The following is an 11743-nucleotide window of genomic DNA, read 5'->3' as shown; positions in this document are numbered from 1 at the left end:
ATGCTATGAGTTCTGAGAATTCTTTTTTTTATTTCAGAAAAGAATTGCGCTGTGAGTTCCTCTGTAACTTTCTGCTGTTGCTTATTTACTATCAACGCTATTAATTCACGTATTTGAGCCGAGCTAGTATCCTCCTCACTTGTTCTGGGTGGGCATTGGGTTTCCTCCATATATTTCTGCATTTTGATTCTTTACTGCAGATGTTATTAATTCAGGGATTTCTTTATTTCCAATCTGAGTTCCTCTATACCTTCCTGTAGCTGTTTTTTTTTATTTCAGAAGCCATTGATTCATTGCTTTCAGCTGTGTGATTCCCAATTTGTTCTGTGTTAGTGTCCTCTGCATTTGTTATGGGTGGGGTTGGGTTCTGAGGTTGCATTTTATTTCTTCTCGTCATTTTGTGTAGCGCTGTCTTCTAACCTTTGTTGTATATCTTCGTTGTAGTTATAACCTTAGAACTTACTGAAGTTCAGGTGCAGATCTACAAAGTTTGGATTTATCCAGGTGTGCCTGGCTTGGGCCTGGCTGCTATGCTCAGCTCCTTCCTGCTGCTGTCCTTGGAGGTGAACCTGTTGTGCCCTCTGGCAAGATTTTCTGCTCCTGGACTAGCTGTGTGGTTTTATCCTCTACACTCTCTACAGGGATTGCAGCTGCAGGGTTATACCCCAGGCCTGTATGCCAGGCCTGAGCTGAGCCTGGAGGGGACAAGGTGGAGAAGAGGGGAGAGGCAGCTCCCCCACGCACTCACCGGGCCTGGGCTAGGACTTGGACTGCGGGTTCCCGGAAAGTGACAGAAATTCCTACTGGGCGGGTGGGGTGGGGGAGGTGCTGCGGAGTGGTGGGGAGCGTCCCAAGGGGGTGGAAGAGGGTCTCACCTGCACTGCACCTGGGTTTGGACCAGTAATTGGTCTCGCTGGTGCAGGGTAGCCAGAAGCTCTCCCACACATTCACTGGGCCTGGGCTAGGACTGGGTCTGGGGGTTCCTGGAATGCGGCAGAAATTCCTACTGGGCAGGCGGGTTGGGGGAGGTGCTGCGGAGTGGTGGGGGGGCATCCCAGGTGGGTGGAAGAGGGTCTCACCCACGCTGTGCCTGGGCTGGGACCAGTAGTAGGTCCCGCTGGCTCAGGGCAGCAGGAAGCTCTCCCACACCTGTTCTTTAGCTTTCTGCCTATGAGTATATTGTGTTCTTGAATACAATTGTTTGATTTTGCTTCTTAATCCATTCTACCAGTGTGTTTCTTTTGATTGCTGTGTTGAAACTATTTACATTGATGGTTACAACTGATATGTTTTAGCTTATTTTTTCCATGTTATTTTCCTGTTGTTGGCTCCCTGTCTTTCCCCTCTGTTTAATTGCATGCCCTGCTTGGTGGCTTCTTTCTGTGGTTGTGGTCTTCATTTTTCTTTCAAATATATGCTTTCTGAAGAGCTGGTTTGGTGATCATGAATTTCCTCAGATGTTCTTTGTCTTGGAACTATCTTATTTCTCCATTTATTTTGAAAGATAGTTTTGCTGGGTCCATCAATCTAGGTTGGAGGGCTTGAAATATTTCACTCCCAAGTTCCTCTTCATTTGAGGATTTGTGTTGAGAAGTCTGCTGTGACTCTGATGGTTTTCCTTTATAGATGATTAGTTTCTTTTCTCTAACTGCTGTTATATTTTGTTCTTGTACTGAATTTCTGGAAATTTGATTTTTATGTGTCTTGTTATAATTTTATTTTATTCATTGCTATTTAGAGTACATATACTTCATTTATTTGTATGTCAGATTTTTTATTTGTGCTTGGGAAGTTTTCTGCTATTATTTCTGTGAAGAGTTTTTTTTATGGCATTTCTGCTGTCTCCAGATTTCTCACTAACTCAAGTCAATCTTACTTTCTTCTTCTTTTCTTCACTTGAGGCTGTTGAGTTGATTTTTTCATGGTCTCTTGCTATTTTTAAGATATCTTTTTTTCTTGATCACCAGCTGCAGTTCTGTCTTCAAGAACTAATAATTCTATTCTCCATTGAATCTGTTGTATATACTTTCCATGGAGGTTTTAATCTCTTGAATTTCTGTTTGGATTTGTTTCATGGATTCCATGTCTTTCCTATGTTAGGTATTTGTTGTTTCCAAAATTTTATTAAGCTAATGTGTTCTCTAATATCTTTGATTTTTAAGTATCATTTATTTTTGTACCTGAGGAATTAGTCTATCTTTTCTAAGGTGGAAAAGTCTATCACCTTTTTCCACTTGTTTTTTTCATTTATGTTGCTTTCAGAAAGTTCTAGTATTTTTTTTTTAGGAACTGGGGATTGAACTCAGGCCCTTGCACTTGCCAGGGAAGTGCTTATTCCACTGAGCCATCTCCCCAGCCCCAGAAAGTTCTAGTATTTGACTTCCAATTTCATGTATGTTACTATGCTCCAGACTTGTCTTAGATTCCCTAGAGGTCTAGAGTTGCATTTTGCATCTGTGTCTTGTCATTTTCTATTTTCTTATTCTTATTTTGTTTTCTGCTTGGATACTTGCCAACTTCTTATGGTAGATAGCCTTATCACTAGTATAGAGATTTTCCTAATTGCTGTCTGTTCTTCAGTGATATCCTCTATGTAGGTGGTTCTTTATAGCTATCTCAGGAAACTACTTTCCTAATTTGTAAACAATGCAAAGTTACTATTTGGCTCAGCACCCAGTCCTTTGGTATTAGACTGTGGTGAGGATTATGACACCATACTATCACAGTGTTATCTTACAAGAGTGAAAAACTGATTATATCATGACATCCTGTCTAAAGTAGTACAGTTAGCAACAACAATATTTTTGAATACAGCTTAACTACTGACAAATTATCATAACCATCAACCTGACACCTCCAACCACAGGAGCAAACACTAAAGTTATATCACAAAATTAAACATATACCATGTACTTGTATGCAGTTGTTTTCCCCTTAATAGGAAAAAGGGGCAGAGAGGTTAATATGGGTGGAAGAGAGGAAAAAGTGATGAATGAGATCAAATATAGTAGAAACAAAGCTGGGGATCAAGTAAAGATCACCTGTGTTTTGGAAAACTGGAGGACACAGGAGGGTAAGAACGAAAGAGAATGGAAGGAATAATCAGAAAAGGAAGAGACAATATTCACTTCAAAGTATAAATTCAAAAGGTAATAAAGGAAAGAAAGGATCCATAGAGGAAAATAAACAAGCAAAAAAAGGTAAGAAACCTAAACACTGCAAAAAAGAAGAAAGAGAAGGAAAAAGGAGCCCAGAAAAAGAGGAGAAAAAAGAAACAAAAAGCTCCAACATAAAACTAACCACAAAATACAAAACAAGTTGAAATCAAACCAGACAGGAAAAGGAAAGCAAATCATAAGGGAGAATAAAAGTAGTAAAATACCTCTGGTGTTCACAGTTCAGTGATGGTGTCCAAATCAGATACCAGAAACGTGCTGTGTACTCCAGCCAAGTTTGCTGTGGGAATTGTGCTGGGTATGGAGCTGATCTTGGCCTCTGGGTGTGGAGGCTATGACTGGACCTCTGTTGGTATTCTCTAGAGCTCAACTTCTGGCTCCTTGCTGCTGCTTCAGACACTGATTACTGCTCCTGGCAAGGGCATGTGCAAGCCCTTTCTCTGGTCTCTGTGGTCTGGTCTCTCTGCCCACCTAACGCATGTCCCTAATTACTTAACAAACTACCATATCTCTTCTTTCCTAGAAAATTAATGCAAGTTACCTAGTGTATAAATTCTCTTCCATTGTGCAACATTGCTTTTTTTTTTTAAGATTTATTAATTTATTTATTTGGTACAGGGTCTTGCTGTGCAGCTCAGATTTGTAGTAATCACCCTGTCTCAGCCTCCCCAGCACTGGAATTACAGGCTTGCTCCACCACTTACAGTTTCAGTGGTCAGCATAGTATACAGTACTGGGTTTTGAACCTGGGTCCTTGTGCTTGCCAGGAAGGCACTTAAGCCTCTGAGCTATCTCCTAGCCCTGCAACATTGCTTTTATTGTCAGTTCAGCTAATCTTTTTCTCTAGCTCCATATAATTAATGAGTAGTGCAGGCAAAATATAGATACAGGAAGATAGAATTGGATACTTAGGAATATATCTTAGTTTTGTTTACTTTCCAAAGTGTTTTAATTTTCTTTATCACATTTTATGGTCTTTTAGTATAATACCTAAGGCAATGTTTTAATTAATTTTATTTGAAATTCTATAGGAAATGTGTATTTTTAAAATCATATGCATTACTCTGAAACATTTTTAAATATAGTCATACTGCCATCTTTACCAGGTTTTTTTTACAAAAACAGAAATCTTTTGATAGCTCTAGCCCTCCAGCCAAAATCCAGAACAATTAGAAAACAAAATCTGGGCTATGGAGTTGTTTTATTGCCTCAATGCCTATAGAATTTACATTTATTTTGTATCACTGCATCCCAGGCTTCAGTGTGCACAGAAAGCATCTGGAGAGCTTGTTAAAACACAGGTTCCTTCCCCTGCTAACATTCTGGTTCAGGAGATGCAAGCTAGAGCTTGAGAATGTAAGGTCCTAATCATCCTGTGCTAGTGCTCATGCTGCTGTCTTGCACTGTTTTAATAAGAGTGATTTTTCTGGTCTCCTCCTACATAAAATATTGAAACAATAAACTGGAGATCTATAGCATGAAGAGCGAAACCTATTTTTTTTTCTAAAAGTGACTACAGAAATGGAGGAAAGAATAGTTAGGGCTGTTATTAGTAGTAACAACTACTACTGTGTATCGAGCACCTGTTATATAATAGATGCTATGTTAGATGCATCACAAATATAATCTCTCTTAATCTTTGAAAAAATTCTGCACAGTAGAGATTCTGAATTCTCATTTTACATGGGCAGAAACTAACATTTATGGAATATAATTGAATAATTTACCTACAATCACTGAACCAGCAGAACTGTCATATAGCAGCCATGTCTAAATAAAAAGCCTAGACATTTTCCATTGTATCAGTCTGCATCTAGTGACTACTGGCCTGAGTAAGTTTAGCTCCACTTCACTAATTTTCATTGCCACAGAAAATGCCTTTGAGTCATGCTGTGTCAGTAGTGTATTTATTGAGGAGACAGAAAAAGACAAGAGTTTTGAATATCTTAATAACAATTGTTAAAGAAAAAAATAGTGTTGGCATTTAAGAAATTTAAGTGTTGGGGCTGGGGAGATGGCTCAGTGGAATAAGCACTTCCCTGGCAAGCACAAGGGCCTGAGTTCATTCCCTGGTTCTGAAAAAAAAAGAAAAAGAAAAGAAAAAAGAAAAAGAAATTTAAGTGTTAATTACTAGGAAAAATAATCTAGATGAATTCCTGAACATGCTAGGTAGGTAAGCTGTTAGTATGGTTGTGACTTATGGTATAGAAGAAAAATGGTCCCATTTAACAGACTTTTAAGTAGTATATTTCTCTTTACTTTTACTAGGAGGCAGTTTCTCCAATATTATTCCACCAGGTATGGCTGCCCACATGCTACGTTCTAGAAGTCTACCAGCATTTCCTACTTCACCACTAACACAGCCACAAAAATTGACTGGAAGTTTGGGTTGTAGCATTGACAAGTTACAAGACATTGTAGATACTTATGTTGCTACCCAGGCAGAGAAACAGAATCCTTTGGGGAGTTCAGACATGCTGCAAGCAAGCAAAGAAGATACATTCATCAGTAGCTGTGAGTCTGCCAAAGCCGTTTGTGAAGCAGATGCTGTTCCTACATCTCAGACCTCTGCCAGTGGCATCCCAAAAGGAATGCTGGGATTTTCCATGAGCAGAGTAGATCATAAAGAGTTGGAAGCAGAGCACAGATCAGATGATGACAGTCTGGGGGACGACTCCTGCCTGTGCAGACCTGATAACCTAAAGGGTCTATCCTCATTCCAGCAAAGCCACAGCACAATTGCAAGTCTGGGGCTAGCTTTTCCTTCGCAGAATGGAGCTTCAACTGTCAGTCGCTGGCCCAGTCTTGTTGATAGGAATACTGATGATTGGGAAAACTTGGCCTTTTCTCTTGGTTACCAACCCAACTATAACCGAGCTATAAGTGCTCACAGGTACTCCTGCAATTTGTGTGCTCTCTCTGTTTCTTCTTTGAAGATTCTTCACTTCTAGAAATGTCTTCATTATGCCATTTCTTAAAATACAACTTTGTGTTAATACCAAACAGAAACATGCTTTCTTTCCTCATTTTAATATTAGGTAATATTAATTCCATATTCAACCAAAGGCTAAATAGTTCTCAAAAAATCTCATCTAAATAGCTCAGTGGATTAAAGCACCTGCAAGCATGTGCAGGGGTTGAGGATTAGATCCCCAGGCCTGCCATGCTGGCCCTGCCCCTGGTACGTGCTAAGTCAGCAATTGAGACTGGGTGTGGTGGCAGGAGTCTGTAATCCCAGCTCTTGGGAGGCTGTAAAAAGGCGGATCACTATGAATCTGATCTAGTAGTGAGACCTTGAACACCCAGTAGATCTGTCCCTAAGATACCAAAAAAAAAAAAAAAAAAACCAAACCAACAACAACAAAAAAAACTCTTGTGGCTTAATTCCTTGAAGCTATTAGTGAAGAATTCTTTATTTCAGGGAAGTACCTGGACTGATTCTTGTTTCTAGTGGCATCTCAAGTGGCACTATTCTGTGAAATTTTCTGTAGTGATTGGAATAGCTTCTCTATGCTGTCCACTACAGAGGACACCAGCCATGTGTCTACTGAGCACTTGAAATATGATCAATGCAGCTGGGGAACTATTAATTTAAATTTAAAGTGTTAAAATAGCTCAAGTGGCAATGACTACATTATAGATTCAGACTAAAACAGTATTTAGTATACTAAATGCTTAAAAATACCAGTAATGGAAAATGAGGGTAATTTTGTTAATCACAGTTAAATTAGGAAATATTCCTTAAACCTTATGAGTACTTGTTTCATGTAAAAATTACCATTCATCATAGATCCTGAGGTAATCATCATGTAGTTTTCTCCCTGGCACAGTTAGTAAGATTCTTTTGGTCTCTGTCTTAGTGTCACTGAAGACTGCTTGATACCTATATGCTGTGGATTATATGAACTCTTAAGTGGTATTCTCCTCATCCTGCCTGATGTTATGCTGGAAGATGTAATGGAAAAGCTTATTCAAGCAGATACACTCTTAGTCCTCGTTAATCATCCATCACCGGCCATACAACAAGGAGTTATTAAAGTAAGGACAAATCCTATGCAAGTGTTTTAATTCAGAAAAATAAACATAAACATACATGTATTTTAAATTTTTGTGGGTCAGGAATATAGCTCAGTGGCAAATCATCTGCTTGGCAAGCTCAAGGTCTTAAGTTCAATTTCCAGTCCAAAAAACCCATTTTTAATGTACTTAAATATGTTAAAGAAGACAAACTTCTAAAGATATATATATGTGTATATATATATATATACATATATATGCTTTATTTTATACTTACAATTAATGAATCAATATATATGATCTGTCATTTCCTTTTATTTTGTATGTATTATCCAGTTGTAAGTTCTCCATATATTGATTCATATTTTTAAAAATCTACCAGTAAATTCACATATCTGAACATATAGTGTCACAAAGATTTACCAGGAACATGTGGTTTCACTGGAAATCTCTCCTGCAGTGTATTATCAAGTTTTAGACATTTACTTGAACTTTCAACTCAGATGTCACCCAGAATCTTTTCTAAGCTGGGCAGTAAATGAATGTGTGTTTGGTACTACTGTCCTTACTACTTGTCCTTACTGTGAGGGAGTGATTGAAGGAGAGCAAGAGGTATTCTCTTAGCAGGCCAGCTTAGTAACTATGAAATGGGAAAAATGACTACAGCTATTGGCAGACTAGGCTGATATCCAGAGAAATAATTCCAGAGGGGGTTTCCAAATTGGATTAAAGTAAAAAGATGCACAGAGACGTTTGTTGGAGTGGAAGAGAGGTACCTTCATAATTGAATGTGGCGACCAGGAATAGAAAAGTCAGTTTTACCTTGAAATTTAGAGGAATGGTGCTAAGGTCCATTTCGGTGTGGAATCAGGGAAGAAGTGGGTTTGAAAGGAAAATTAATTAGCTGAGAAATAATTTTATGTAAGAAACTAGGAAGGCTAGAAATTCCAGCCTGTGCTCAGTATAAATAATCTGGTAGGAAGTCTAGAGGTAGATTCAAAAGTGTAGTTCAGTAGTAACGGACTTGTCTAGCATACACAGAGCTCTGGGTTCAATCCCCAGGACCATAGACACAAAAATGTCTAGATATAGATGTTTAAGGATAGATAGATTAATATTAACGTGAGAAAGTTTCCTGAAAAAAACATAGTACACTGAAATTTTTTCTTCACAGTTAGGCACAGATATTTCACTTATACTCAACTAAAGCTGCCAGAGTACTTAAGATAGTCGTGCTCATCTGGGAATGCCGACTTTATCACCACAGAATTAAGATCCTCAAGACAGCATCAGCACTAGCATTCCACAGTAGTCAGAATTACTTCTCTTGTAGAGGTGGCATCTCTTTGTGCTATATTCTATATTTATTAATAACTTACAAATACAAGTATGCTACCTTGTCTGACTTGCATATATCACACTTTAACATATGATCTAAATTGTCTTAAACTTTTTCTTTAGCTATTACATGCATATTTTAATAGAGCATCTAAGGAGCAAAAAGATAAATTTCTGAAGAATCGTGGCTTTTCCTTGCTAGCCAACCAGTTGTATCTTCATCGGGGAACTCAGGAATTGTTAGAATGCTTCATTGAAATGTTCTTTGGTCGACGTATTAGCCTTGATGAAGAGTAAGTGGGTTTTTCACTCCACCATAATTGGGGATCCTTTGTTTCAAATGTAAAATTTAGTGAACTCACTCTTAGCACAATTATTTTGTCACCCTTAGAAAAAAATCTTTTAAAAGTAATTTTCCAAGTGAATCAATTTATTGTTTTACATATGATAGTCTTTCTACAATATGTCTTATTTTGTATTTCATTCATAGGCTGAAAACTAAAAATGTGTTACATCAAATGAAAGAAAATTATAACAACTTGCCATCTAGTATTAATATGAGAAAGCTGCCAGAAAAGAAAGATGTCCCATTTGTTATCAATAACAAATTACACAAGGGCCGGCCAAAATAGGTCAGCAGACTAAAGCGCCTGCAAGCAGGCACAGGGGCCAGAGTTTGATCCCTGGGCCTGCTGTGCCAGCCCTGCCCCTGGAGAGTGCTGAGACAGCGATTGAGACTGGGCGTGGTGGTGCGTGCCTGCAATCCCAGCTCTTGGGAGGCTATAAACAGGCAGATCACTACGAATCCAATCTAGTAGTGAGACCCTGGACACCCTGTAGACCCTTCCCTAAAATGAAAAGAAAAGAAAAACAAACAAACAACAAAAAAGCCAAATTACACAGGTGATCTGTTCAGGATCTCCCCAGTCCTCTTGGAGCCCTCAGGTCATCTGGGAGAAGAATGGGCTCCACCCTGGAAGACCTGGGCCTACTGATTGCTGAGACTTCACCCCAGTATAGTGCTGAAAGATTAGAAAATAAGTGCAAAAATGAAAGAGTATTTTTCACCCAGTCCAAAGGTTTGATAGAACACTTAATTCTCTTTATGAGTGTAATAGAGAAGTATGTATTGATTGTGGCAGACAGTGTCAGACATTGAGGTATTAATTCATTATTGTGTTAATTTCAGAGGTACTGTATACTTATATACAACTTTTGATTTCTCCAAAACAATTCTGCATTATCTCATTTGAATCTCACAACAGTCTTTGAGTAAAAAGAAGCACAGATATCATTATATATATTTGACACACGAGAAAAATGAGGCACAAGAAGTTTAAACAATTTTGCTACATCACAGAGGCAAATAGGGACAAGAACTCAAGATTCATTTCTTTATGCTAACCCTCTTTTTACTATCCCACTATCTTTCAAATAAATAAAGTACAGATGCTTTTCCTATATGCTTATTAAGGGCCAGTAAGATAGCTGAGCAGACTAGGTGCCTGCTTAGGCAACTGCAGGGACTGGGATTTGGTCCTTGGCACCTGCACAGGGACCAGGGTTTGATCCCCAGCACCACAGGCCACACTGGCCCCACCCCTGGGTGTGCTGAGTTGGCCACTGAATGGTCCTAGCCTGTAATCCCAGCGCTGGAGAGGCTGAAAACAGGAGGATCACTATGAGTTCAAGCTGCATAGTGAGACCCTGTACCAAATACATAAAATACACTTGTTTTTAGGCCTTAACACAGAGGTTCTTTGGATATAAAAGCCCCACAAAATGAGTTAGTTAACATTTTGAGATTGTGCATATCATTCCTTTGAACACTTGTACATCTTGAGATGAACTCTAGAAACAGCCTCTATTTTTGTTTTTGGAGAAGATGTGTACTCTTAAAAAAAAAAAAAAAAGGCTAAGAATCTTTATTCCTCAAATTTATTTTTTGGAGTATTAAGTGGTTAACAAAATGGCCTATAGTCTTAATCATTGATTCTTATTTTGTAACTAATTTCTTCTAATTGCTATTAACTATTATTTATTATAGATTTGATCTGGAAGATGTGAAAACCATGGGACTTTTTCAGAAGTGGTCTGCCATTCCTATCCTGGGACTAATGGAAACCTCCCTATATGACAACATACTCTTACATAATGCTCTTTTACTTATGATCCAGATTTTAAATTCCTGTTCTAAGGTAGCAGACATGTTGTTGGATAATGGTCTACTGTATGTGTTATGTAACACAGTAGCAGCCCTGAATGGATTAGAAAAGAAGTAAGTTTGAATGATTAATTAAAATTACATCTAATAAGTCCTTAGAAAGGGAGACTTTAACAATAGCTTCCTTTAAATCATCTTAATTTTTCATAATATACTCAAAGAATGTCTTTTCTACATTATTATATTAAATTAACTTGGAGAGTACAAGGTTTTGTTTGTTTTTATTTGAATCATTTTAAACCAAGTTTAGTTAAGAAGGTGTTTATTTTTTCAGATACCTAGAACATAAAGACAAATAGAATAAGTATAATATGCCAAAGATATTTACCAAGCTTCCACAGTGTATTTATAAAAATTATAATCTCCATTTGGAATAGAAAATTCAGGATTAGAGGGGTAAAATAGTTCACTGAATATTACACAGCTAGTAAACAGCAGGGAGCTTGAGACTAAATCTGTCTCACTTCACAAGCCTGTGTTTTAAACTCAATATGCTTATTAGTACATTCTATCACTACTTACTATCATAAATTAATTTATAATAGTCATATTCAATCACTGTTAACCATAAATTAATTTATGGTAGTCAAAAATACTTAGGCAAAGATCTTCCCTACAAATAACAGTTTTTTAAAAAATGTATTAGGAGATTAGATTTTCACTTAAGATCTGTATCTTTGGTGTTTCCTCTTATGGTACACAGAGTATCCTAAATCTTTGGATGCACCAAAGCATTAGATGTTATCTAGATTTTTACAGCAAGAACAAAGCATATCTTTTGTGATTCTCTAGGCCAAGGAAAGACTCCTTGTATTCAATTTGGTTCAGATTTTATTCAGAACCTGTTACATTTAGGGTCTGTATCTACGCATATGAGAAACACAAAGAAATATAAAATATTAGGCCTGTAGAATAAATGTTTGCCTGGCAAGGACAGGGTCCTGAGTTCAAGCCACAGCACTCAAACAAAACAAAACAACAACAAAAA

The 11743-nt window shown here is 37.7% G+C and overlaps 1 protein-coding gene across 1 annotated transcript in view; it reads left to right on the top strand.

Annotated features, from left to right (window-relative positions):
- The window catches only part of Lyst (lysosomal trafficking regulator), a 289805-nt gene that overhangs the window by 143751 nt on the left and 134311 nt on the right, over positions 1-11743 (top strand). The window contains exons 23-26 of the mRNA XM_023700860.1: positions 5445-6069; positions 7037-7214; positions 8655-8824; positions 10579-10809. Of these exons, the coding sequence (XP_023556628.1) occupies positions 5445-6069; positions 7037-7214; positions 8655-8824; positions 10579-10809 (1204 nt within the window). The remainder of the gene's footprint in view (positions 1-5444; positions 6070-7036; positions 7215-8654; positions 8825-10578; positions 10810-11743) is intronic.

Source organism: Octodon degus, unplaced genomic scaffold, assembly GCF_000260255.1.
Source record: "Octodon degus isolate 3935 unplaced genomic scaffold, OctDeg1.0 scaffold00127, whole genome shotgun sequence".
NCBI classification, from domain to species: Eukaryota; Metazoa; Chordata; class Mammalia; order Rodentia; family Octodontidae; genus Octodon; species Octodon degus.
This window is presented reverse-complemented; position numbering and strand designations above follow the sequence as displayed.